At 46.1% G+C, this 27,755-nt stretch overlaps 1 protein-coding gene across 1 annotated transcript in view; it reads right to left on the bottom strand.

The window, feature by feature from the left end:
* The window catches only part of CLCN2 (chloride voltage-gated channel 2), a 95,178-nt gene extending 71,113 nt beyond the window's left edge, over positions 1-24,065 (bottom strand). The window contains 5 exon segments of the mRNA XM_032225127.1: positions 2,830-2,907; positions 3,773-3,906; positions 5,071-5,199; positions 7,854-7,985; positions 23,909-24,065. Of these exon segments, the coding sequence (XP_032081018.1) occupies positions 2,830-2,907; positions 3,773-3,906; positions 5,071-5,199; positions 7,854-7,985; positions 23,909-24,065 (630 nt within the window).
* Between the last annotated feature and the right edge of the window lie 3,690 nt (positions 24,066-27,755).

Genomic DNA, 27,755 nt, shown 5'->3' with positions numbered 1-27,755 from the left:
TTGAGCCAATAACCAGGAGACCATGAGTTCTAGTGCCACCCTAGGCATGAAAGAGAGAATGAGTCCATTTTAAAAACCAAGATTTGATTGATTGGGTTAACATAAAAATACTGGGCTGGTTTAGCACTGGGCTAGAAACCAGGAGCGTGTGAGTTCTAGTCCCACCTTAGGTACGAAAGCTGGTTATATGACTTTGGGCCAGCCACTCTCTCTCTCTCTGAGCTCATTTCACCTCATAGTGTTCTTGTTGTGGAGGAAAACAGAAGGCAGAAGGAGTAGTAGATATGTTCAGCACTTTAATTATTTATAAAAATGACAAGGCCGAATATAAATAAATAAAATATAAAAGTAACAGTGGGGGATTGCACTAAGGGAAAGAATCAGCTACCCAGAGCAACAGCACTTAGACTTATATACTGCTCCATACTGCCTTAAAGCACTTTCTGGGAAGTTTACAATCTCAGCCTATTGGCCCCAACAATGTGAGTCCTCATTTTACCGACCTCGGAAAGATGGAAGGCTGAGTCAACCTTGAGGCGGTCAGGATCGAACTCCCAAACTTGGGCAGAGTTAACCTGCAATACTGCACTCTAACCGCTGTGCCACCAGGGCTCTGTTAAACCTAATGCACAATTCAATTGAGGGTAGCTCATCCTGAGCCAGACCCCATTCTGTTCTCCAAAGGCTTAGCAAGCCATTTTGCTGGAGATCCTCGGGAAGAGGATTTATTGAGATTCAAACTGTAAGTGGAGGCAGTGACAGATTTTATTTTCCTGGGCTCCAAGATCACCGCAGATGGGAACTGCAGCCAAGACATTAAAAGACGCTTGCTCCTGGGGAGGAAAGCTATGGTAAATCTAGACAGCATATTAAAAAAGCAGAGACATCACACTGCCAACAAAAGTATGTATAGTCAAGGCTGTGGTTTTCCCAGTTGCAATGGATGGTGGTGAAAGTTGGACCATAAGGAAGGCTGAGCGCCAAAGAATGGAGGCATTTGAACTCTGGTGCTGGAGAAGACTCCTGCATTGAGTCCCTTGGACTGCAAGGCGATCAAACCGGTCAGTCCTAGAAGAGATCAACCCTGACTGCTCTTTAGAAGGCCAGATCCTGAAGAGGAAACTCAAATCCTTTGGCCACCTAATAAGAAGGAAGGACTCCCTGGAGAAGAGCCTCATGCTGGGAACGATGGAGGGCAAAAGAAGAAGGGGACGACAGAGAATGCGGTGGCTGGAGGGAGTCACTGAAGCCGTAGGCAAGAGCTTAAAAGGAGGATGGTAGAGAACAGGAAGGAATGGAGGAACGTTGTCCATCGGGTTGCGATGGGTCAGACACGACTTTGCAACTAACAACAACAAAACCCTATAAAGATGACTGCAGTGAAAAAGAAAACATCTGTAAGGGAGACGGGCAGTTTTTCAACTTCATAAATAAACAAACCGATAAATAAAATGTCACGGAAATGTTTTCTCGTGGCGCTCCCCTCTAGCGCTTATGTCACGGAGGCTGATATGCAGATAACAAACAAACCATCCACCATTAGGAATCCTTACCGCTCTTACTGGCCAGCTCGGCTGGCCTTTCTCAGCTTTCAACATATATTTTTATCCCGAGCTTGGGAAAACAAGACCTTCTAAATAGCTTGGACTACAATCCCCATTGTTCTCAGACAGCCTGCCCTTGGAGCACAGTGTAACGCTAGCTGAGGGGCAAGAGAGTTCGAGAATGAAGTCATGAATCTAATCATAATATGGTAACAGGAATAAGGGAATAAGGCCACAACAGTACTTTTCCTAAGAGTTCAAGAGTGCCCGTAGCAGAGGTGGCATCCAGCAGGTTCTGACCAGTTCTGGAGAACCGGTAGCGGAATTTTTGAGTAGTTCAGAGAACCGGCAAATACCACTTCTGGCTGGCCCCACCCCCATCTATTCTCTGCCTCCCGAGTCTTAGCTGATTGGGAGGGAATGGAGATTTTGCAGTATCCTTCCCCGGGAGTGGGGAGGGAATGGAGATTTTGCAGTGTCCTTCCCCGGGAGTGGGGAGGAAATTGAGATTTTGCAGTATCCTTCCCCAGGAATAAGGAGGAAATGGAGATTTTGCAGTATCCTTCCCCCTGGAGTGGGGATAGAATGGAGGTTTTGCAGTATCCTTCCCCGAAAGAGGGGAGGGAATGGAGATTTTGCAGTATCCTTCCCCGGGAGTGGGGAGGGAATGGGGATTTTGCAGTATCCTTCCCCGGGAGTGGGGAGGGAATGGGGATTTTGCAATATCTTAGGACTGAGGCTAGGGGAACACAACTCGGAACTGGTCTCCTTGCCTGTTGTGACCAATCCACAATAAAGGAGAATGTGGACTTGTTTTTCTTTGAAGGCGTTTCGCTTCTCATCCAGGAAGCTTCTTCAGTTCTGACTGTCGGAATTGAAGAAGCCTCTCGGATGAGAAAGAAGCGAAACATCTTCAAGGAAAGTCCAGTTGTCTTTTGGAAAGAAAACCCCCCCCCCACTTTTGGGACCACCATGAATGACCTGGATGACCGGGAATCTCCACAGACAATCAAGGATAATATTTCTAGCTCAGGGCTGAAATGAGGGGTCCTTGGTGCTCTCTGGTTGTTCTCTTTTAGACTTTTCGTTACCGAAATCCGATAGCCTCACCAATGCACTGATGATGTTACCTAGTTTGGCAATGAGACGCCTGCAAGGAAACAACCAAACAGAGAGAGCACCAAGGACCCCGGATTAACCAACAGTTTGGGGTTTTTCCAGCCATCTTGTTTTTACATTCCCAGAGTCCATATTCTAAGTTGCTTTCTGAGAGGCAGATACTCACCTCATAAATGCCTCCAAAGACCGAAAGAAACTTGCTGAGAAGGGCCGCACACATGCTCGCTATGTGGACAAAAGGTCCCTGAACATAAAAAAGGAAGGAAGAAGTTAGCAAGATCATCAGAATGTTGCCAGGGCCCAAACACTCTCCCAAGTTTTTTATGTTTATTTATTTATCTATACAATACAATACAACAGCAGAGTTGGAAGGGACCTTGGAGGTCTTCTAGTCCAACCCCCTGCCTAGGCAGGAAACCCTATACCGTTTCAGACAAATGGCTATCCAACATCTCCTTAAAGACTTCCAGTGTTGGGGCATTCACAACTTCTGGAGGCAACTTCTGTTCCACTGATTAATTGTTCTGTCAGGAAATTTCTCCTCAGTTCTAAGTTGCTTCCCTCCTTGATTAGTTTCCACCCATTGCTTCTTGTTCTGCCCTCAGGTGCCTTGGAGAATAGTTTGACTCCCTCTTCTTTGTGACAACCTCTGAGATATTGGAAGACTGCTATCATGTCTCCCCTAGTCCTTCTTAACTGGATGTGGCAGTCGTTAAATGAAGCCGTTATAAGTTCTGGGGCTGATTTTTACCAGAAACTGGGAAGTAAATGCTCGTTTCTGTCAAAAACATCATAAATTGTAGTTATATGACCGTACGGCATGAAACACGCCTGAATGTTAAGTGCCCAAAATATAATCATGGGACATCGCATAGGAGAAGGAATGTCAGAACTTGGGAATCGGGTTGTGAGCAGCTTTTGGGGAGTGGGGGTCCATTGTAACTTAAAACAGTTGCTAATCAAATGGTCATAAGTTGAGGACTACCTGTATCATATTTTCTCTCAAACAACCTTATACAAACTAAAGGCAGCCGTGTCTTTTCACCATTCCTGGCAGAACCTGGTTTCCAGATGTTTCCCCACTTTGGCAGACAGCCCCCACCCCTCACCTCTTTCCCCAAAGGCATCCCGCTGCCTAAGGCACAGGTCAGTCCAATGACTTTGGCCACAAAGGTCTTGAGGGTGAGGTATTCCTTCAGCACCACACCACGCAGGATGGTTTTCATTTCTGGGATGCCAGAGCCTGTAGAGGAAAGAAAGAAAGAAAGAAAGAAAGAAAGAAAGAAAGAAAGAAAGAAAGAAAGAAAGAAAGAAAGAAAGAAGGAAGGAAGGAAGGAAGGAAGGAAGGAAGGAAGGAAGGAAGGAAGGAAGGAAGGAAGGAAGGAAAGAAAGAAGAGAGGGAGGGAGTTGGGGAGAGGGAGGAAGTGAAGGAAGGAAGGAAGGAAGGAAGAAGAGGAAAGGAAGAAGGAAGGAAGGCAGGCAGGGGAGAGAGAGAGAGGGAAGGAAGGAAGAAGGAAGAGAGAAAGGAAGGTGGGGAGAGGGAGGAAGGGAGGGAGAGACGGAAGGAAGGAAGAAGGAAAGGAGGGAGGGAAAAAAGAAAGGGGAGAGGGGGGAGAGGGTGAGAGGGAAGGAGGGAAGGAAGGTAGAGAGAGATGGAGGGGGGAGAGGGGAGGGAACAAGGGAAGGAAGGAGGGAAGGAAGGAAGAAAAGGAAGAAGGTAGGAAGGCAGGCAGGAAGGGGAGAAAGGGAAGGAGGGAAGCAAGGAAGAAGGAAGGAAGAGAGAGATGGAGGTGTGGAGAGGGATGGAGAGGGGGAAGGAAGGAAGAAGGAAAGAAGGGAGGGAGAGAGAAAGAAAGAAAGAAAGAAAGAAAGAAAGAAAAGAAAGGAAGGAAGGAAGGAAGGAAGGAAAAGGCAAAAAAGAAGAATCAGGAAAATCCAGAGAGCGACCATTGAATGAAAGCTCTTTTCATTCAGTTACAATCCCCACACAACATCTTTAACCTGGTCAGGGAAAGACCTAGCCCAGTGTTTCTCAACCTTGACCCCTTCTAAGCTATGTGGACTTCAACTCCCAGAATTCCCCAGCATGCTTTGAGCCTGGCCTATGAATTTGCTTCTTAAGCTTCAGGGCAGCGAAGACCTTGTTTTGGTTCCCCTCTGAGGGGAAAAAGGGGATCTCTCCATTGCAGAGAAAACCTTTATAAAGTTTTTGCAAGGAAGCTGATGGACAGAAAGGACCACTTTTTAGGAGAATTCCCTGAATTTGGGTCTCTGGTGGAATGGAACCGTCCCCAGGATCAGAAAACAAACGGCGGGCACAGGGTGGGTTCCCAGCTGTGCCTTCCAAACAGCTGGGCTTCCTCCATAGCATCTTCTTCCCCTCCCACCTCTCTGGACCAGCACTCACCCACCGCCTGCGGGGCTAAGATCTGGGTGAATCCAGCTGAGAAGGTGATGAGCACGATGGGATAGGTAATCCAAGCCATGTATTGCAAGAAAACGTTGGTATCCAACCCACCGTACATCCACTTCTGGGCTGCAAGAGAGAAAGAGAGAGAGAGAGATAGAAAAGGTTTGCTTGTCAATGCACAAGAGATAATCCTCCGAGTTGCCACCACGCAGGAGGCTAAGCTAAAGTGATGCTTCCAGAGGTGAGTTCCTATCGGTTTGGATCGGTTCGGCCAGTGGTGGGTTTCTAAAATTGTTCGAACCTACTCTGTGGGTGTGGCCTCCTTTGTGGGAGTGGCTTGCCACCCATGTGACCGGGTGGGAGTGGCTTGTCGCCCATGTGACTGGATATGAAGATGCTGACAACACTTGTCAGAACCACCTTAAATTACCCCACACACAGCACTGACATGCATAAGAATAGGATGTAAACTTGTTTTTTAAAAGGCATCTTTGGTTTGCGTTAAAACAACTTCAACACACGCAATGTTCTGATTGCACCACAAACGCAGGAGTCATCCTTACCTTTCACAGAGGCACTGAGTTTTATAAATATAGCATGATAGTGTAGAATAATCATATCCAAAGACCAGTGGTGGGTTTCAAAAAAGTTTGGAACCTCTTCTGTAGGTGTGGCCTGCTTTCCGGGTCCACTGGTGGAACCTCTTCTAACCGGTTCGGTAGATTTGACGAACCAGTTCTACCGAATAGGTGCGAACTGGTAGGAACCCACCTCTGGGTTCGGCTGAACCGCTAGTGGTTTGCTGGCCTGGGTCGCTGGAACCGGCAGCGACCCAGGCCTGCCACGCCCCCGAACCGGTTCTCCTACGGGGCCGCCATCTTGATTTTTGGTTCTGTGCATGCGCAGAACAATTTTAATTGCACAAATGTATTTTTTTTCATGTTTTGCACATGTGCAGACCTATTTTTGTGCAAATGCATACACGCGGGGAGCTCACGTCTGGCATGCTCGCGAGCAAAGAGAGCGTGTGCAAAATTTTTGCGCGCACCAAACTGGCAGGAGCAACCCACCCCTGGATGCTTCTGCCCCAAAGAGACCATTTTCTCAGCACCTTCTGTCCTAGAAATTTGGATGGCCCCAATCCTGCTAGGCACTGAGATCCAGGCTGTTCCCCCAGGCCTTTGGATCCTAGAGGTAGATGAGCTGTACTTAACTGATCTGCTTTTTTGTCCGCAAGTGGGGTTGTTGTGTGTCCTTAGATAACACTAGCCTTTAGACTTATATACCACTTCACAGTGCTCTACAGCCCTCTCTAAGCAGTTTACAGAGTCAGCCTCTTGCCCGCAACAATCCGGGTCTGCATTTCACCCACCTCAGAAGGATGGAAGGCTGAGTCAACCTTGAGCCGGTTAGGATCGAACTGCTGGCAGTCAGCAGAGTCAGCTTGCAATTCTGCATTCTAACCACTGTGCCACTATGGCTCTTGGAAAAGCTTCCTGAAAACTGAAGACTGACTGGCATAGCAATAGCACTTTGACTTATATACCTCTTCACAGTGCTTCACAGCCCTCTCTAAGCAGTTTACAGAGTCAGCATTTCAGTTCTCATCTCACCAACATAGGAAGGATGGAAGGCTGTGTCAACCTTGAAGTCAGTCAAGATTGAACTCCTGGCTGTCAGCAGAATCAGCCCACAATACTGCATGCTAACCACTGTGCCACCACAGCTCTATGTTGGGTGAGGAGCAGAGGTGGTATTCAGCAGGCTCTGACCAGGGGTGGGTTGCTGTCGGCATGACTGCCGGTTCAGTGCGCACGCAATTTTGCTCCGTGTGCATGCACAGTTGCCCATAAATAGGCAGAACATTAAAAAATGGAAAAGAAAAAAAAACTATGCTGCGCCGATCGAGGAGCCAGTTTGGAGGCGTGGCAGGCCTGGGTCACTGCTGGTTCCGGCAACCCAGGCCAGCAAAGCACTATTGGTAAAGTAAAAAATAAAAAGTAAAGTAAAGTAAAAAGTAAAGAGTAAAGTAAAATAAAATAAAAAGTAATGAGTAAAGAGTAAAAGGTAAAAGGTAAAGAGTAAAGTAAAGTAAAATAAAGAGTAAAGAGTAAAAAGTAAAGTAAAATAAAATAAAAGGTAAAAAGTAAAATAAAGTAAAATAAAAAGTAAAGAGTAAAAAGTAAAAAGTACAATAAAAAGTAAAAAGTAAAAGGTAAAGATTAAAGTAAAGAGTAAGGTTAAAAAGTAATGAGTAATGAGTAGAGTAAGGAGTAAAGAGTAAAAAGTAAAATAAAATAAAAGGTAAAAAGTAAAGTAAAGTAAAAAGTAAAGTAAAAAGTAGAGTAAAGTAAAGTAAAATAAAAAGTAAAGTGTAAAAAGTAAAAAGTACAATAAAAAGTAAAAAGTAAAGTAAAGTAAAATAAAATAAAAGGTAAAAAGTAAAGTAAAATAAAAAGTAAAGAGTAAAAAGTAAAAAGTACAATAAAAAGTAAAAAGTAAAGTAAAATAAAATAAAAGGTAAAAAGTAAAGTAAAGTAAAATAAAATAAAAGGTAAAAAGTAAAGTAAAGTAAAATAAAATAAAAGGTAAAAAGTAAAAAGTAAAGTAAAATAAAAACTAAAAAGTATAAAGTAAAATAAAGTAATAAACTAAAAGATAAAATGAAATGAAGCAAAGCAAAACGAAATGAGACCAAATGCCTCTCCTGGGGAGTCTTGAGCTCCAGATTCTCAGCCCAGTTGCGCTGCCTTTGCACTTGGGATCTGCAATCTTCTTACCTTGCAGGCAAGTTGCTATGGCGAAGTCCATGGCCCAGCTCACCAGGGCCATCAGCAGACCCAACAGGATGAGGAAGATCCAGTCTTCGCCCACTTTGGAGATGAGGAACTTCTGGCAACGCACGGTGCAGACTGCAGGAGAGAGAGAGGGAGAGAGAGAGAGAGAAAAGGGGTGGATGAGAGATGGGGAGGCAGGGACATCCATGGGGCTGCAGCAGAGAGAAGCTGGGATACAGGAGAAGTTCAGATTGGTCCATTGCTATGGAAACAACTCACAAGTCCAGGATGGGAGCAGCAGAAATACAGGTGCTTTGATAGGGAAGATGAGCAAAAAGGGAACAAAATCAGGAAAAACTTGCACTGTTTAGATACAGGGGTAAAATATCCATTAGGTAAAGGTCCCCCTTGCACATATGTGCTAGTCGTTCCCGATTCTAGGGGGCGATACTCATGTCTGTTTCAAAGCCGAAGAGCCAGCGCTGTCCAAAAACATCTCCATGGTCATGTGGCCGGCATGACTAAATGCCGAAGGCGCATAGAACGCTGTTACCTTCCCACCAAAGGTGGTTCCTATTTTTCTACTTGCATTTTTTACGTGCTTTCGAACTACTAAGTTGGCCGAAGCTGGGACAAGTAATGGGAGCTCACTCCATTACGCGGCGCTAGGGATTCAAACCGCCGAATTGCTGACCTTTCTGATCAACAAGCTCAGCCTCTTAGCCACTGAGCCCTGAAATATCCATTAGCATTTAGCATATGGATAGAAAAAAGATTCTGGTCGTGGCTTTTGCCCATTTCCCTCTCTGCCCACATACTTGCCTGTCCACATTGGTTTGTAAGTTTGTTTTTAAATTTATTTGCTCTCCATCCTGCAGTGAAATGACTCTGGGCAGCGGGCAGCATAAACCATGAAAATCGTACCACATAAATCTCTCTAAAATAATTCTTCTTCTTGAAGAGTACTCAAGCCATCATTTGTCCCAAAGCAGGATCAAACTGTGGTTTCAGATTCAGGGCAAAATCATTGTTTATCACATTCAGACACAATGTGATGGTTGATGGAAACGAGTTTAAAAGGAACAATTTGAGATGGTAGAAGATGGAAGAAAAAACTAGCTGTGGCCCACCAGCGGCCAGAGGAGCTGGCAGCAGACTCAGACAGTGAGGAGGTTGGGGAGGAAGATGGGCCGGTCCTGGAGTCTGGGGAAGGCTCTGATGAGGGCTCTGTGTCGGAGGCAGAGAGGGGGCCAGAGCCATCTGACAGTTATCAGCTGCCTTCAGAGTCAGACATCAGTGAGGCAGACGAACAGCTGGAGCACATGCACAGAGTTGCCAGGAGAAGGGTCAAATTGGGAGTAAAGGCATAGATGGATGGTGAATGGTCCCTCCCAGAGGAAATAAAAGAGGAGCAGAAGGGGAGGGGAGTTTGCAGGGGACAATTAATTCAATTCATTAGGGTGAAGATCTGTTCCTGACTTCTTGCCAAGTAATTGCTGCTACAGAGTGGTGTTTTGAAGATATTAGCGTGGCAGCTCTCCAAGCCTGATAAAGATCTTGAAAGATTGTTGGCCGGGACTTTGCTGGAGAGGAATTCACTTTAACCTAAATGAAAGACAATTTTATCCGGGCCAGGAGTCGGCTTCGTGCTTTTGGGAAGCCTAAATCAGAACAATGATGGTATAAGGTCTTCTGCTTTGGGCCAGGGCGTTGGACCAGATAGATACCTATGACAGACAGACAGACAGACAGACAGAATAACAGGGAACAACAGAAGGGTGTGATGGTGTAGAGATGGACACCAGAGGAGAACTGAACAGAGAAGAACCGAAGGGTGGTCCATTCAATTGATGGTACCAGGAGTGTTGAAAAGGATCAGGGTTCAGATGAAAAAGAGCAAATTAAAAGAACGACTACCTTGCATGGAGTCTGTCAGAGACCATTCAGCCAATCAGAAGAGACAGAGGGAAGATTTATTAAAGCAGAAAACCATGAAGGGGTCAGAATGGGAATTTTCAACTAGCTCTAGACATCTGTGGGAAGATTAACTCTGCCAGACCCAAAATGTCACATCGATTTTTTCACTTGTCTGCTTCGGATTTGGTCCTTACTAATAGGATTGGTTGGAGATATTAAAAGAGATGAAAACCGCATGGAAATGGCTATACATTTCCTTTAAAAAAAAAACTTGCTTGAAAACAGCCCTGGATTTTAGAAAGCAAAATTTGTTTTTAAAAAAAATAAATATCTCAAATCAACGTGTGAACATTGTGGCACCTGGGTGTCATACACTCTAATACAAGTAAAACTATAATGTAATGCGCTTTACATGGGGCTGCCCTTGAAAAGTGTTCGAAGACTTCAGCTAGTCCAGATCGCCACACGATACACCTATCCTCCACGAGCTGCACTGGCTGCCCATTGGTCTCCGGACTCGCTTCAAGGTGCTAGTTATTATTTATAAAGCCCTACATGGCATCGGACCTGGGTACCTGAGAGACCGCCTCCTGCCAATTACCTCCCAAAGACCGATTAGATCGCACAGGCTTGGCCTTCTCCGGGTTCCATCTGCCAGCCAATGCCGGCTGGCCACCCCCCGGGGGAGAGCCTTCTCTGTTGCTGCTCCGGCCCTCTGGAATGAGCTCCCCGTGGAGATCCGGACCCTTACTACCCTCCCGGCTTTCGGTAAAGCTACTAAGTCCGGGCTGTTCTGGCAGGCTGGGGGCTGTTAAAGCACCCAGCCCCGTCTTAATTGTGACTGTTTTGGATTTTAAAATTGTTTGTATTGTCTTATTTATTCCCTCCCCTGTTTATTGTGAGCCGCCCGGAGTCCTTCGGGAGTGGGCGGCATACAAAACCAATAAACCTAACCTAAACCTAACTAATAAAGTTAATCATAATGATTGCATTCAATCAACATGCATTTCTAATAATAATAATGCACACTTATAGGAAGGAAAGAAAAAAGTTGTTTAATGAAGGGTGACATGATTAAAAGCTAGAATTATAAGTGATAGAAATAAGAGAAGGGAGAATATTAGTGTATACATTTTTATATAACAAAATGAAAGCAATAACAAGAGAAAATGTGGAATGATTGAATAATGATAGACTGCAACCTAATATGAAGCAAAATTCTAATGAACTAAGAAAAAGTAAGGAAGATGTGATGTAAAGGAAACCTTAAAAGGTAAATGGGCTGAAGCTGGTTGAGATTTCTTGAAAAGGAAATTCAGCTTCAAAAAATTAAAGTTTCAATTAAATCTCAAATAAATTAAATCTCAATGTTCCAATGAAGAACAAAACTAGGGAAATTGGAGAAGGTCAAATGCAATCCACCTCATCGAGAAAGGACCGAAAGAGATATTATCAACCATCAAAACCTGGAAATATATTAAAACAGTAAACCAGTTCATTTGTAAACATCTTGAAGAATAACAGAGTTGGAAGGGACCTTGGAGGTCTTCTAGTCTAACCCCCTGCTCAGGCAGGAACCCCTATACCATTTCAGGCAAATGGTGGTCCAATCTCTTCTTTAAAACTTCCAGTGTTGGAGCATCCACAACTTCTGGAGGCAAGTTGTTCCACTGGTTAATTGTTCTCACTGCCAGGAAATTTCTCCTTAATTCTAGGTTGCTTCTCTCCTTGATTATTTTCCATCCATTGTTTCTTGTTCTGCCCTCAGGTGCTTTGGAGAATAACTTGACTCCCTCTTCTTTGTGGCAGCCCCTGAGATATTGGAACACCGCTATCATGTCTCAACAATAAAGACCTTCAAATTTCTAGGTTCTATCATATCTCAAGACCTAAAAAGGACACCTCACATCAAAAACGTGATCAAAAAAGCACAACAAAGAATGTTCTTTCTGTGCCAGCTCAGGAAGCTTAAACTACCCAAAGAGCTGCTGATTCAGTTCTACGGAGGAATTATTGAGTCTGTCATCTGCACCTCCATAACTGTCTAGTTTGGCTCTGCAACCCAACAAGACAGACACAGACTTCAGAGGAGAATCAGAACTGCAGAAAAAAACAATTACTAACAACCTGCCTTCCATCCAGGATTTGTATACTGCACGAGTCAAAAAGAGGACTGTGAAAATATCTACAGACCCCTCACATCCTGGACATAAATTGTTTCAACTCCTACCCTCAAAACGATGCTATAGGGCACTGCACACCAGAATAACTAGACATAAGGACAATTTTTGTTCTTCTATGATTTGATTGCTAATTTATACCCTATGACTATCATTAAGTGTTGTACCTTATGATTCGTGATGAATGTATCTTTTCTTTTATGTACACTGAGAGCATATGCACCAAAACACATTCCTTGTCTGTCCAATGACATGTGGGCAATAAAGAATTCTATAATTCTATTCTATTTTGTTCTGTTCTGTTCTATTCTGTCATCCCTAGTACGTCTTTTCATTAAAGTGGGCATACCCAATTCCTATAACTGTTCACATGTTTTAGCTTTAGTCCCCTAATCATCTTTGTTGAATGAGACTGCCCAAGAAATTGTCTTTTTGTTTTTGCAATGTTATGTAATACAACTTTAATGAGGAGGAGGACTTCATAATACTAAAAGGGATCAAAAGTTTCTTTCAAAGTACATTCGACTAAGATTGTACTCTGAAAATTCACTAGGTTTCATGCAGCAAAAATAATGAGAGTGACTGGGCCAAATTGTAAGCAAGTTTTGGCCATTTCCTGATTTGGTGTAGGCTACCTTAATCAGGCTCCATTCGTGCCCCTTCACTCGAGCCATTCATGTAATCCCTGGAACGCAACCAAAATCAGCTGCCAACCTCTAAGGTTCAATGTGAAACAAGAGGAAAGTTATTAAACCCCCAGGAAACATGCTTAATGAATTGCATCTAATTTGCTAACCATCTGTAAACAAATCGGAACAAATTTCATCTGATGTGTTTGCCCGGCCCTTGACCATTTGGGGAAATGGCTCCAGGAAAAACAACTACTGACCCCTCACATCCTGGACATCAATTGTTTCAACTTCTACTCTCAAAACAGCGCTAAGGCACAGCACACCAGAACAACTAAACACAAGGACAGGTTTTTTCCGAATGCCTTCACTCTGCTAAACAACTAATTCCCACAACACTGTCAAATTATCTACAAAAACTGTTATTACTATTATTCTTCTCTTCCTTCCTAGTACCTATCTCTCTCCTAGTTCCTATCTCTTCCCACTTAGGACTATAACCATGTTGCTTGTATCTTTAACATTTATATTGTTTTATTTGTTTCCTAGTATGATTTGATTGCTTATTAGTAACCTATGATCATTACTAAGTGTTGCATCTTTTTATTCTTGATAAATGTATTTTATTTTCCTTTATGTACACTGAGAGCATATGCACCAAAGGCAAATTCCTTGTGTGTCCAATCACACTTGGCAATAAAGAATTCTATTCTATTCCGCTGGGCGAGATCATTCGGAGGCATGGGATAAGATACCACCAATACGCGGACAATACGCAGTTGTATCTGTCCGCCCCGTGCCAACTCAATGAAGCGGTGGACGTGATGAACCGGGGTCTCGAAGCCGTTAGGGACTGGATGAGGGCTAACAAGCTTGTACTCAACCCGGAAAAGACTGAGTGGCTGTTGTGTTTTCCTCCCAATAATTTGGCTAGTGTTCCATCACTCAGGCTGGGGCGCCAAATATTATACCCCTCAGACAGGGTTCGCAACTTGGGAGTCCTTCTGGACCCACAGCTGACCTTTGATTACCATCTGTCGGCTGTGACCAGGGGGGCATTTGCCCAGGTTCGCCTGGTGCGCCAGTTGCGACCCTACCTGAACCGGGAGGCTCTCACAACAGTCACTCGTGCCCTTGTGACCTCTAGGCTGGAATACTGCAACGTGCTCTACATGAGGCTGCCCTTGAAGAGCATCCGGCGACTTCAGCTAGTCCAGAATGCGGCCGCGCGAGTGATTGTGGGTGCACCTCGGTTCGCCCACATAACACCTATCCTCCGCGAGCTGCGCTGGCTACCTGTTGATCTCCGGGTGCGCTTCAAGGTGCTACTTACCACCCATAAAGCCCTTCATGGTAGTGAATCTGGGTACTTGAGAGACCGCCTCCTGCCAATTACCTCCTCGCGACCTATAAGATCTCACAGATTAGGCCTCCTCCGAGTTCCATCTGCCAGTCAGTGTCGACTGGCAACTACGCGGAGGAGAGCCTTTTCAGTAGCAGCTCCGACCCTTTGGAACGATCTCCCCGTGGAGATTCGTACCCTCACCACCGTCCAGACCTTCCGCACAGCCCTTAAGATCTGGCTATCCCGTCAGGCCTGGGGTTAAAGATTATAATCCGTCCCCACCCGAATGATGAATGTTGCTCTATTTTTTAATTATGTATGTTCTATACGTCATTGTATGTATCCCCTCCCACATAAGTTGTAAGCCGCCCTGAGTCCCCTCAGGGAAAAGGGCGGCCTATAAATAAACTTATACTATACTATACTATACTATTCTGTCTATTAATGTGAGGCCCAAAATTGTATCTTCTCCCACCCTCAAAGTGGTGGCGTTATGAGATACAGGTAGCCCTCAAATTACAGCCATTCGTTTAGTAAGCAAAATTAGTGTGGAATCCAGATTCACCTAATAACCATGTTACTAATTTAACAATTGCACCGATTTACATAACAACGGTGTCAAGGAAAGTCCTAAAATGGGGCACAATTCATTTAACGAATGTCTCACTTAGCTACGTAATTTGGGGTGCAGTGTAAGTCAAGGACTACTCCAAAGTTTGCCAAAGTGAGTCCATATGGGCCTCTTTCTAGTTGAACTAACTTTGGCAAACTTTGGAGTAGGCCCATATGGACTCAGAAGTCTAGGATTTAAATCAAGAGTTGGTTTACCAGAAACTATAGGTCTCAAAATTGTTACCAATTTATTGTCAGGCCTATTGTTAGGTTGAGATTTTAATCCCCTGTGTTAATCTTGTTACAGGACACGATCTTCTGACGAGGGGGGTGGCCTGTCAGGACTGGAAGCCATCTTTTGCCTTGGGGCTTCTGGCCTGCCACATTTAATTCTGTGGGAAAATGGGAGGGGGGGATTATATGGAGTATGGGAGACATACTGTATAGTCCAGTGTTTCTGAACCTTGGCAACTTGAAGATGTTCGGACTTCAACTCCCAGAATTCCCCAGCCAGCATTCGCTGGCTGGGGAATTCTGGGAGTTGAAGTCCGAACATCTTCAAGTTGCCAAGGTTCAGAAACACTGGTATAGTCATAACAACATTCCTTTCTCAGAGAGTCAAGGACATCTTGCCCTGCAGCTGCGATGGTGTGACTGGGAGGCATCTCCAGTTGGGATGGTGCCTGATTGGGCCATGTGATGGACATGTGGGTGCTGGGCAGGGACTTGAACTTTTTTGGGTGTGGGGTGGAAGCTTTCAGATTCGGGTTTTCCCAGATGTGCCAGTATGACATCTCTAATAAAATGGAACTTTGAGGAACCGCAAGCCTCGGAGTCTTCTTTCGTTGGGGGTGTTACTTGGATCCCTGTCACTTATCTTCCAAGCCAGTATTCACAAGTCTGACTTACACCACTTATCTATAGATAAGGGAATAAACTGTTTCTCCATCCAAGGTTTATAATTTCTTACTTCTCAATCAACTAGGTCAGGAGATGGAGAGAATAACAGAAAGCAATGGCAAGACAGCCTTCTCCAGCTAAAAGAGCCCCCATCTCCCCTCATGTGGCCTTCAAGTCCCAAGGGCTATCTGTACGATTCAGAATGTTTTGGCTGAAAATTGTCATTTCTTCCATTGGTTTGTTTAAAGATCAATCAATTAATCAGAATAGAGCTGGAAGGGACCTTGGAGGTCTTCTAGTCCAACCCCCTCTTCAAGCAGAAGAGCCTATACAATTTGAGACAAGTGGCTGCCCAGTCTCTTCTTTAAAAACCTCCAGTGATGGAGCACCCACAGCTTAGTTTCCATCCCTTGTTTCTTGCCTTGCCTTCTGGTGTTCGGGAAAATAAGTTGACTCCCTCTTCTTTGTGGCAGCCCCTTAAATACTGGAAGACTGCTATCATGTCCCCCCAAGTCCTTCTTTTCTCTAGACTAGCCAACCCCAAATCCTGTTCTTCATATATTTTAATCTCCAGGCCCTTTAACCATCTTAGTTGCTCTTCTCTAAACTTTTTGAAAAGTCCCAACATCTTTTTTGTAATGTGGCAACCAAAACTGGATGCAAGTATTCTAGGTGTGTGGCCTTACTAAGGCTTTATAAAGCGGTACTAATACTTCATGTGATTTTCATTCCATGACTGCAGTGTTGGCTTAAGAACCTATGGCATTTCCTTTACGGCCAGCGCAAAAAAGAAGGAAGAAAAGCAGACTCCATTACCGTCATAAATCAAGGATGACCTGCATTACAAGATCCCAGCCTATGGTTGGGAGTCATGCTGCCGTTTTATCTCCATGGGCATTTCCTGGCATGAGATTGAGGAAATCACTCAAGAGTTAAAACACTCAGGTGTTTCTGCTTCGTTTTTAGATTTGGGCCGAGCAGAACGGCAAAATTGACCCAGCTTGGCCCTTTGATACCCAAACCGTTGAAGACGCTTCCAGATGTTCTGCATCTGGATGGCCAGTGCTGCCTGGGGCGAGCTGAGAAACCGGTCCAAAATTCTGACTTCATGAGAAAGCCTACAGCCGGCCATGCTCTTATCCCATTGCTGTGACAGCTGTAGGAAGCCAACAGCTGGACTCAGAGGGTGGGGTGGGGGGCTCTGGCATGGAGGCACCTTCGGATAGGAAAACAGCCTTTGCCCTTCTCCCCATCTGGTCACAGGAGGTGGCCATTCGAGCAGAGGGGAGGAACGGCATCACGGCCGAGGGCACCCCAGGACAGAGGAGTCTGGACACAGTCCATCTCCTGCAGCTGCCCCCACGAGTTGGCAACTTTTAACAGGGAAACAGCCTCAAGGACAAGGCAAGCTGTGACTGCAGCGGTTGCTAAGGGATTTAGGAAGAGCCAGATCCCACAGACAATGTGTGTTTGTGTGTTTCCCTCTCCCCCCTCCTCTCTCTCTCTCCATCTTTTTCTCCATCTCTCTCTTCCCTCTCCATCTCTCTCCATCTTTCTCTCTCTGTGTGTCTCTCTCTGCGTCTCCCTCCCTCCCTCCCTCCCCATCTCTCTCTCTCCATCTTTCCATCTCTCCATCTTTCTCTGTGTATCTCTCCATCTCTCTCTCTGTCTCTGTGTCTCTCTCTGTCTCTGTCTCTCTCCCCTCTCTCTGTCTCTCTGTCTCCATCTCTGTCTCTGTCTCTCTGTCTGTTTCTCTCTGTGTGTCTCCCTCTCCCCGCAGCTCTCTGTGTCTCTCTCTGTCTCTCTCCCTCCCTGTCTCCCCATCTCTATCTCTCCATCTTTCTCTATGTACCTCTCCATCTCTCTCTCTCTCTCTCCATCTCTGTCTCTCTGTCTCTCTCTCTGCATCTCTCTCTCTCTCTGTCTCTCTCTCTCCATCTCTCTCTGTCTCTCTGTCTGTCTCTGTGTGTCTCTCTGCCTCTCTCTGTGTGTCTCTCTGTCTCTCTCTCCATCTCTCTATCTCTGTGTGTGTCTCTCTCTTTCTGTCTCTCTCTCTCCATCTCTCTCTTCATCTCTCTCCTCCCCATTTCTCTCTCCATCTCTCTCTCTGTCTTTCTCCCTGTCTCTCCCCATCTCTCTCTCTCCCCATCTGTGTGTGTGTGTGTCTTTCTGTCCCATCTCTCTCTCTCCATTTCTTTCTCTCTCTGTGTGTGTCTCTCTCTATCTTTCTGTCTCTCTCTCTCTCTCTCTGTCTCGCTCTCTCTCAGTTTTGGGCAAAGGGGAGTCTACATGGTTACAAAACTGGAAGGGACATTCTAAAATGTATTTGTTATCCATCTTTTGGGAGGACAAATTCATTTTGTTAAAATCAAGCTGTAAAAGTAGGAATGTCCCACTGAGCGAACCGATAGCTAGCACGCCCAGCCTAGAGAAGTCCTATTGAAACAAGGGGGGAGAAATGCATATAGAATAGAATAGAATAGAATAGAATAATGGAGTTGGAAGGAACCTTGGAGGTCTTCTAGTCCAACCCCCTGCCTAGGCAGGAAACCCTATACCGTTTCAGACAAATGGCTAGCCCACATCTTCTTAAAGACTCCCAGTGTTGGGGCATTCACAACTTCTGGAGGCAAGTTGTTCCACTGATTAATTGTCCTCACTGTGAGGAAGTTTCTCCTTAATTCCAGATTGCTTCTCTCCTTGATTAGTTTCCACCCATTGCTTCTCAGGACAGGTGCTTTGCAGAGTATACAATGGATGTGGAAATGTTGTATAGGACATTGTAAAGAAAAATTCTTTAAAGAAATCTTTATAATAAAAAAATTTTTTAAAAAAAAGAAGAGACTGGATGACTATCTGTCTGAAATGCATAGAGTTTCCTGCTTCAGCAGGGGGTAGGACTAGAAGACCTTCAGGGTCCCTTCCAACATCATTGTTATTCTATATACTCAATTTTAAGCCCCCCGCCCTTTGGGGGAGAAAAAGGGGCTGCTTAGTGTGTTGTATAAACCCAGCTCTTTCAGTTCATTCACAATTCAGCATTCCCCGAACACTTCACGTGACTTCGTGGGGTCTGCCCCCTAAGGACTGGACGATCACAGCCACACGGTTTTCTCATGCATGCATTTCTTTCCGGACACCATGCCGATTTCCCAATGTCTGGCTGATCCACCGCTCCTATTCTCCGAAACCAGAATGGTTAATCTGCATAAAACTGGGGACAAAGGTAATTGTAATCCTAGATATCTGCAGGGTGTCCGATTACATTCGTCCGCACAATCCTTCCTTTGACGGCAGAGATGTGTGACAGACTTGTGAGGAGTGGCTTCTCTTCGCCTGAATAAAACTGTCATTGAACTGTGCCATGCCGTTACCTTGTGCCCAAGGAAAGCTAGAACGCTGGCTGGTTCACACAACATGCTTAACCCTTTAGAGCAGTGTTTTTTAACCTTGGCGACTTGAAGTCCTATGGACTTCAGCTCCCAGAATCCCCCAGCCAGCACAGCTGGCTGGGGGATTCTGGGAGTTGAAGTCCACAGGACTTCAAGTCACCAAGATTGAGAAACACTGCTTTCGAAGAACCCTTTAGAGACTTAAGAAAGAGTGCATTGAAGAGAAACAAAGATGATTAGGGGGCTGGAATCCAAAAGATATGAAGAACGGTTGCAGGAACACTGAGCTTGTCGATCAGAAAGGTCGGAGTTCGGCTGTTCGAATCCCTAGCGCCGCGTCACAGAGTGAGCTCCCGTTACTTGTCCCAGCTTTTGCCAACCTAGCAGTTTGAAAGCATGTAAAAAAATTGCAAGTAGAAAAATTTCCCACCTTTGGTGGGAAAGTAACAGCGTTCCGTGCGCCTTCGGCGTTGAGTCATGCCAGCCACATGACCACGGAGGCATCTTCGGACAGCACTGGTTCTTCGGCTTTGAAACGAAGATGAGCACCTCCCCCTAGAGTCAGGAACCACTAGCACATATGTGCGAGGGGAACCTTTACCAGCTTCAGCCTTCTGAAAAGAAGGACTAGGGGTGACATGATAGCAGTCTTCAAATATCTAAGGGGTTGCCATAAAGTAGAGCAAGGGGGTCAAACTTGATTTCATTGAGGGATGCATCAGGGTTGTGTTTGACCTTGGGGGGGGGGGGCTGGGGTTGGCATGGCCAGCCTAACGTTACTTGCTTGTAGGCACCTGTGGTGGGCAAGTGCTAAGGCAGGACTTCCCTCAGACCCTCCTTTCCTCTCATTATAATCTCCTTCCTTCCTTCTCTTCTTTTCCTTCCATCGTCATTCTCCTTTCTTTTTCCTTCCCCTCTTTCCTTCTTTTTCCTTCCTTCTCTTCCCCTTTTCTTTTTCCTTCCTTCTCTCCTTCTTTTTCCTTCCTTCTCTTCCCATCTTTCCTTCTTTTTCCTTGCTTCTCTTTCTTTCTTTTTCCTTCCTTCTCTTTCCTTCTCTTTCCTTCTTTTCCTTCCGTCTCTTCCCCTCTTTCCTTCCTTCCTTCTCTTTCCTTCTTTTTGCTTCCTTACTTCTATTTCCTTCTTTTTCCTTCCTTCTCTTTCCTTCTTCTTCCTTCCTTCTCTTCTCCTCTTTCCTTCTTTTTCTTCCTTCTCTGTCCTTCTTTTCCTTCCTTCTCTGTCCTTCTTTTTCCTTCCTCCTCTTCCCCTCTTTCCTTCTTTTTCCTCCCTTCTCTTTCCTTCTTTTTCCTTCCGTCTCTTCCCCTCTTTCCTTCCTTCCTTCTCTTTCCTTCTTTTTCCTTCCTTACTTCTATTTCCTTCTTTTTCCTTCCTTCTCTTTCCTTCTCTTTCCTTCCTGAGCCAAGGTGGCGCAGTGGTTAAATGCAGCACTGCAGGCTACTTCAGCTAACTGCAGTTCTGCAGTTCGGCTGTTCAAATCTCACCGGCTCAGGGTTGACTCAGCCTTCCATCCTTCCGAGGTGGGTGAAATGAGGATCCAGACTGTGGGGGCGATATGCTGACTCTGTAAACTGCTTAGAGAGGGCTGAAAGCCCTATGAAGCGGTATATAAGTCTAACTGCTATTGCTATTGCTATTCTTCTTCCTTCCTTGTCTTCCCCTCTTTCCTTCTTTTTCCTTCCTTCTCTTTCCTTCTTTTTCCTTCCTTCTCTTCTTTCCATCTTTCCTTCTTTGTCTTTGTCTTTCCTCTTTCCTTCTTTTTCCTTCCTTCTCTTTCCTTCCTTCCTTCTCTTTCCTTTTTCGTTCCTTCTTCCCATCTTTCCTTCTTTTACTTTGTCTCTCCTCTTTCCCTTTCTCCCTTCTTGTCCCTTCTTGGATGCTCAAGTGCAAAAGGGGAAACATTTCTCCTTTTGTTTTGCTTTTAGTTTGTTTTGCTAGCCCCGGGGCCTGTTTTTGCTGGCAGAGGGCTGCAGGAGGCCGTCGCGGGTGAAAACAGAGCCCTGGAGGGTCACCCGTGGTCCTCCCAAGCTCTGTTTTCACTGGCAGAGGCTCAGTGGGCCAGTCCTTTACTGTTTCCAGGGCGGCCCCGCGGGCCAGATCTAAGTACCCTGCAGGCCGGATCCAGCCCGTGGGCCTTGAGTTCCACACCCCTGAAGTATAGGGCGTCAATCTATTTTCCAAAGCACTGGAAGGCCAGACAAGAAGTAATGGATGGAAACCTGTCAAGGAGGGATCAACCCAGCGGTGAAATTCAGCAGCTTCTGACAGATTCTGGGGAACCGGTAGTTTGAGTAGTTCAAAGAATCAGCAAATAACACCTCTGGCTGGCCCCAGAATGGGGTAGGAATGGAGATTTTGCAATATCCTTCCCTCTGGAGTGGGGAGGGAATGGAGATTTTGCAATATCCTTCCCTCTGGAGTGGGGAGGGAATGGAGATTTTGCAATATCCTTCCCTCTGGAGTGGGGAGGGAATGGAGATTTTGCAATATCCTTTTCTCTGGAGTGGGGAGGGAATGGAGATTTTGCAATATCCTTCTCTCTGGAGTGGAGGGGGAAGGGAGATTTTGCAATATCCTTCTCTCTGGAGTGGAGGGGGAAGGGAGATTTTGCAATATACTTCTCTCTGGAGTGGAGGGGGAAGGGAGATTTTGCAATATCCTTCTCTCTGGAGTGGGGAGGGAATGGAGATTTTGCAATATCCTTCCCTCTGGAGTGGGGAGGGAATGGAGAATGGAGATTTTGCAATATCCTTCCCCTGGAGTGGGGAGGGAATGGAGATTTTGCAATATCCTTCCCTCTGGAGTGGGGAGGGAATGGAGATTTTGCAATATCCTTTTCTCTGGAGTGGGGAGGGAATGGAGATTTTGCAATATCCTTCTCTCTGGAGTGGAGGGGGAAGGGAGATTTTGCAATATCCTTCTCTCTGGAGTGGAGGGGGAAGGGAGATTTTGCAAATCCTTCCCTCTGGAGTGGAGGGGGAAGGGAGATTTTGCAATATCCTTCTCTCTGGAGTGGGGAGGGAATGGAGATTTTGCAATATCCTTCTCTCTGGAGTGGGGAGGGAATGGAGATTTTGCAATATCTTTCCCTCTGGAGTGGGGAGGGAATGGAGATTTTGCAGTAACCTTCTCTCTGGAGTGGGGAGGGAATGAAGATTTTGCAATATCCTTCTCTCTGGAGTGGGGAGGGAATGGAAATTTTGCAATATCCTTCCCCTGGAGTGGAGAGGGATGGGAGATTTTGCAATATCCTTCTCTCTGGAGTGGAGAGGGAAGGGAGATTTTGCAATATCCTTCCTTCTGGAGTGGGGAGAGAATGGAGATTTTGCAGTATCCTTCCCTCTGGAGTGGGGAGAGAATGGGGATTTTGCAGTATCCTTCCCTCTGGAGTGGGGAGAGAATGGGGATTTTGCAGTATCCTTCCCTCTGGAGTGGGGAGAGAATGGGGATTTTGCAGTATCCTTCCCTCTGGAGTGGGGAGAGAATGGGGATTTTGCAGTATCCTTCCCTCTGGAGTGGGGAGAGAATGGGGATTTTGCAGTATCCTTCCCCGGGAGTGGGGAAGGGATGGGGATTTTGCAATATCCTTCCCCTGCCCACGCCCACTAAGCCACCCCCACAGAACCAGTAGTAAAAAATTGTGAATTCCACCAACCTAGAATTTCTTTCTCTTTTCCGTCCTATTAAGCAGATCACTTCCATGCACAGAATGTTCTCTGGGAGATACCTCCTGATCAGTGTTTCTCAACCATGTCTATTTTAAGATGCAAATGGTGCAGGGCCGGAGCTCGCAGCCCCACACGTGCACCACCCCTCACAAAAAACATCCTTTCTCTCCCCCCCCCCACTTACACTAGGCCACCAACCAGGAAAGGTTGGGGAACGCTGTAGTATGTTGTAATATGTCATGTGTTGTAGTTATCGGAAGTTAAGAGCCACTAAGAAACAGATGGGTTTTTTTTCTAGGTCTTTCTTTACAGCCCTCTTAGATTCAGCATATTTTCCCCCCAACAATCTGGGTCCGCATTTTATCGACTTCAGAAGGATGGAAGGCTGAGTCAACCTTGAGCTGGTCAGAATTGAACTATCAAATTGCTGGCAGCCGGCAGTCAGCAAAAGTAGCCTGCAGTACTGCACTGTAACCACTGCGCCAGCACAGCTCTGTTCTGACCTAGGCTTCCCCAGCGGCATGAAGCCGAGTCCTCATCCCAAAAAAACACTTTGTTTAATTGACAGCGAATTCCTCTCCAGCAAAGTCTTTCCTCTCCGACAGTCTTTCAAGGTAATTCACAATGACCGACCTTGGAGAGCGGCCAAGCCGATATCTTTCAGATGCTGCAATACTTGGCAAGAATGCAGGAATGAACTAATTGTCTCCTGCAAACTCCACTCCCCTTTCACATCCAGCCAAGTCTTTTAAGGGAGGATTTTCAGTCACAGACCTTATCTGGCTTGGAGAGCTGCCAAGTATCTGCAGAACTTGACAAGGAGTCTCAGAGAGTCACATACCAATTAAGCGAACTAATTGTCTCCTGCAAACTCCACTCCCCTTTCACATCCAGCCAAGTCTTTTAAGGGAGGATTTTCAGTCACAGACTTTATCTGGCTTGGAGAGCTGCCAAGTATCTGCAGAACTTGACAAGGAGTCTCAGAGAGTTACATACCAATTAAGCGAACTAATTGTCTCCTGCAAACTCCACTCCCTCTTTTATTTCCTCTGGGAGGGGCTATTCATCATCCACCTGTGGCCTTACTCCCAAGTCGACCCTTGTTCTTTAGCTGTTCCCTTCATCTGGCAACTATGCACATGCACACACTGGGAACAGGTTCCAGCTGTTTGTCTGCCTCACTGATGTCTGACTCTGAAGGCAGCTGATAATTGGCATACGGCTCTGGCCTCCTCTCTATCTCCAACACAGAGCCCTCATCAGAGCCTTCCCCAGACTCCAGGACTGGCCCATCTTCCTCCCCCAGTGGCCACTGGTGGGCCACAACAGAGTGTAGTAGATACAAATGCACAGGGTTTAGGCCCGGCACGGGCATGCTCAGCCCAGAACAAGCAACTTACTACGGCAACAGGCACAGCGACCATGGTCGTACTCCAGAAACTCGGAGGGACGCAGCCGCTCCTTCGGGGAAAGTTTCCAGCGCTCCTCCTGCAGCCGGACACGAGCCGCTTCATCCTTGGCAAACGCTCCCAGGTCCTGGGTGTAGCGTCCATACATCTGGGGAGAGAAGAGAAAGCAGCGGGTCAAGGGCGCTGCCAGGGAGGCCAAGAGAAGATGGCTTGGTCTACCTTCATGCAGAGATCCAGAGCGAATGTGAACCTGACATTGGGACCCTACAAGGAGATGCGAGCCCGGAAGTCTGTCTCGTTCCCCTAGAACAGGGGGTGTTGAACGCAAGGCCAGGTGGCCGGATCTGCCCCCCCCCCCCCCCCGGGGTGCTTAGATCTGGCCACAGGGCTGCCCTGGAACAGCAAAGGACTGACCCATGGTGCCTCTGCCAGGAAAATGGAGCTCAAGAGCCCATTTTCACTGGCAGAGTGCTCAGGCCACCACAGGCACCCCCCCCTGAAACCCCGCCTCCTGAAACCCCCCCCCCCTTCACCAAAATGGCCGTGCATAGCCTCTAGGAGGCTTTCAGGGTGCTCCTGGGGGCTGGGGAGGGCAGAAATGAGCAAAAAATGGCCTGTTTTTTGCTCAATTTTATCACCCCCCCAGCCCCCCCGGAGCACTCTATAAGCCTCCTAAAGGCTATCCATGCACTTTTGGGGGGGGGGGAAACAGGCCCGTTTTCGCAAAAAAACGAGCCGTTTTTGTGAGGTTTGCAGAGTGCAAAAACTTTTTTTTTTAATTTCCCTCTTCAAAAACTTGGTGCGTCTTATACTCTGTTTCCCCCCCAAAATAAGACCTCCCTGGATAATAAGCCTAGAGGCCTGAGCTAAAATAAGCCCTCCCCTAAAATATGCACAGCTAGTCCCCACCATTTCCTGGGGTGGGAAAGGAGGGGAACATGCCCCACATGCACCTCCCATCCACACGGAATGGCCTCACAGAAGCCGCACACCCTAGCTACTGCGCCCCTTCTCTTAGTGGCGCCTGCCAAAACAGCGGCAGGCCCAGTGATGCTAGGACTAGCAAGTGTGTGCCAGAGACAGAACTTCTGGCCCTCTCTGGATCAGCTGATCTGTGGGCTGAGGTTAAGGGGCCTCCTGCACCTCAAAAATAATAAGACCTCCCCAAAAATAAGGCCAAGCTCTTATTTTGGGGGGGTCAAAAGAAAACAAGACCCTGTTTTATTTTCAAGGAAACACAGTAATGATGTCGAGCTGGCCACGCCCAACCTGCCCCCCCCACCTCAAGGTCAAACACAACCCGGATGCGGCCCTCAATGAAATCGAGCTTGACACCCTTGCCCTAGAAAGTCGAAACGATGTGGGCTGCGATCCCACAACGCGCACAACCTGGTGTGCTGAATCTGGGGCTCGGCGGGTCACGCATACCCAGACTGTTTGGTCAGCTGATGTTTTGACACGCAGTGCCAATCCAAAAGAGGGTTAATTCTGTAAGCAGGTTAAAAATGCATTGTGGGAACACGGGAGTAGCATTCCCACGATGCCCTTCCGGCCACAAATGAGCAGAGAGAATCCCATGTTTGAGATGGGCAACGATACAAATTTGAGGGGCCCTTGGTGCTTTCTGAGACTGCCTGGTTTCTTGAAGACATTTCGTGGCCCAAACTAGGGAACCTCAACAGGGCTACTAAGGAGTGGGTGTCAACCCTGAAGCTGTCCTGACCGAGGCCATCTTGGAAGCTTCTGTGTTGCCACCCTGGAGCTGAGGGATAGGGAAGGGGGATTTGAGATAGCTGGGATTTTGTAGCCAAAACCAAATGCTTTCTCTTGGGAACCAAGGACGTTCTCAAACCTTGACAAAGGAAGGTGATGTGATGCCACCAGCCAATCAGGCAGCACTGTGATTGGACCATTTGACTGTGTTGAGAAAGTGAGAAATATTTACCGTATTTTTTGCAGTATAAGACGCACCTTTTTCCCTCAAAAAAGAGGCTGAAAATCTAGGTGCGTCTTATACACTGAATACAGCATTTTTGCCTCCTGAAACCCCACCCCCCTTCACCAAAATGGCTGTGCATATCCTTTAGGAGGCTTCTAGAGTGCTCCTGGGGGCTGGAGAGGACAGAAATGAGCAAAAAATGGTCTGTTTTTTTGCTCAATTTTAACACACACCCCCAGCCCTCAGGAGCACTCTGTAATCCTCCTAAAGGCTATCCATGCACTTTTTTTGGGGGGGGAACAGGCCCATTTTTGCAAAAAAATGGGCTAGTTTGGGGAGGTTTGCAGAGTGCAAAAACTTTTTTTAAAAAAATTTGCCTCTTCAAAACCTTGGTCTTATACTCCGGTGCGTCTTATACTCCGAATAATACGGCACTTTTAATTAGGCGAAAACCGCAGGAACTTTCAAAGCTGGTTTTCACCAGACCTGTGCCAATACGATATATATTGCCCCCGTCTCAAATTGGTATGACTGTTGTGTTTTAATTTTGCATTGTTTTTATGTCGTTTTAAATTCTGTTTGTATCCCCTCCCTGTTGAGTTGTGAGCCACCCTGAGTCCCCTTCGGGGGAAAAAGGCGGCATATAAATAAAATCAACATTAACATTAACATTATTCGTTAAAGTTATTCCTCGAGGAATCCATCTGCCTTGGAGTTTTGCTTGCTATGGGTATATTATTTGGAACCTTGACATTGACTTTGCTCTCTGTATATATATTAGCGTCATGCAAGAAAAGAAGCAAGCTCAGAGAGCAACAAGGACTGCTCACTTCAACCCTGAGCTACAAGGTTCACCAACAAATGCGCGATAGACATATGTGCGCCGACAAAACCGCGATGGACAAATGAGCGCCGTCAAAATCGCTAATTGATTTTCGACAATAGCGCGACGAAAAATGCATGACGACAAAATCACGTCATCAACAAACTATAGACAGCCCAGTGAGTGTGCTGGGTCTTTAACATAGTGGGACGCATATACGTGCATTATAACCCTAACCCTAAAAATTTTTGATGTTATTGTGCTTGTCATCGCGCTTTTGTCATCGCGACTTTATCGACGTGAATTTGACGGCACGATTTTGACGTCGTGTTTTAATCGGCGCTATTTTGTCAGCGCGCATATGTCTATCGCACAATTGTCGGGTCACAGAGCTACAAATATGCTCCTTTATTGGTAGAAATATGAATTGGATGGATGGATAGAACGGCACTTTCAGACTGGCAAGATTCTGTTAATGCGGCTTTACAATGAAGCTCAATACATGAGAATGAGGTTATCTGGTCCTGCTTCCCCTCTGATCTACCAGGAAATGCTAGCAGATACTTAACTATCACTTATCTAAAACCGAGAGAGGAAGCAGAGTCACACGGAAAGGCAAACATTTGGGACTCTCAGTGCCAGGGACCAGTTTCTGACCCACTCTTGTGGCAGCAAACTAGCACCCGACCCTTAATTCTTCTTTATTGATCGATTGGCATTCAGGTATTTGCCAGCCAACTTTAAGCAACGGTGGGGAGAAAGTGTTTTGGGACGTAGGTGAGTTCAGAGGGAGGGGAACCATTCAGTGTCAGCCCCTTCCCACCTCCCACCAAGGGTCTGGAATTTAGGAGATGTGCACAAAATGTTACTAGTCTTGTCCCGTAGAAAAGTAGATATATTGCATTGGATTTTCTCTCTCTTTGTTTGACAATGTTCTTCTTCTACACCTGTGCTACATTGTTCTTTATACTATCTAAGCAGGCTTCCTTGAATTCTATTCACGTTTAGAGATTGTTTTTTTAAAGGACCCATTTGTGGCTCAGAATAAAATAGAATAACAGAGCTGGAAGGGGCCT

The sequence above is a fragment of the Thamnophis elegans genome, chromosome 10 (assembly GCF_009769535.1).
Source record: "Thamnophis elegans isolate rThaEle1 chromosome 10, rThaEle1.pri, whole genome shotgun sequence".
NCBI classification, from domain to species: Eukaryota; Metazoa; Chordata; class Lepidosauria; order Squamata; family Colubridae; genus Thamnophis; species Thamnophis elegans.
This window is presented reverse-complemented; position numbering and strand designations above follow the sequence as displayed.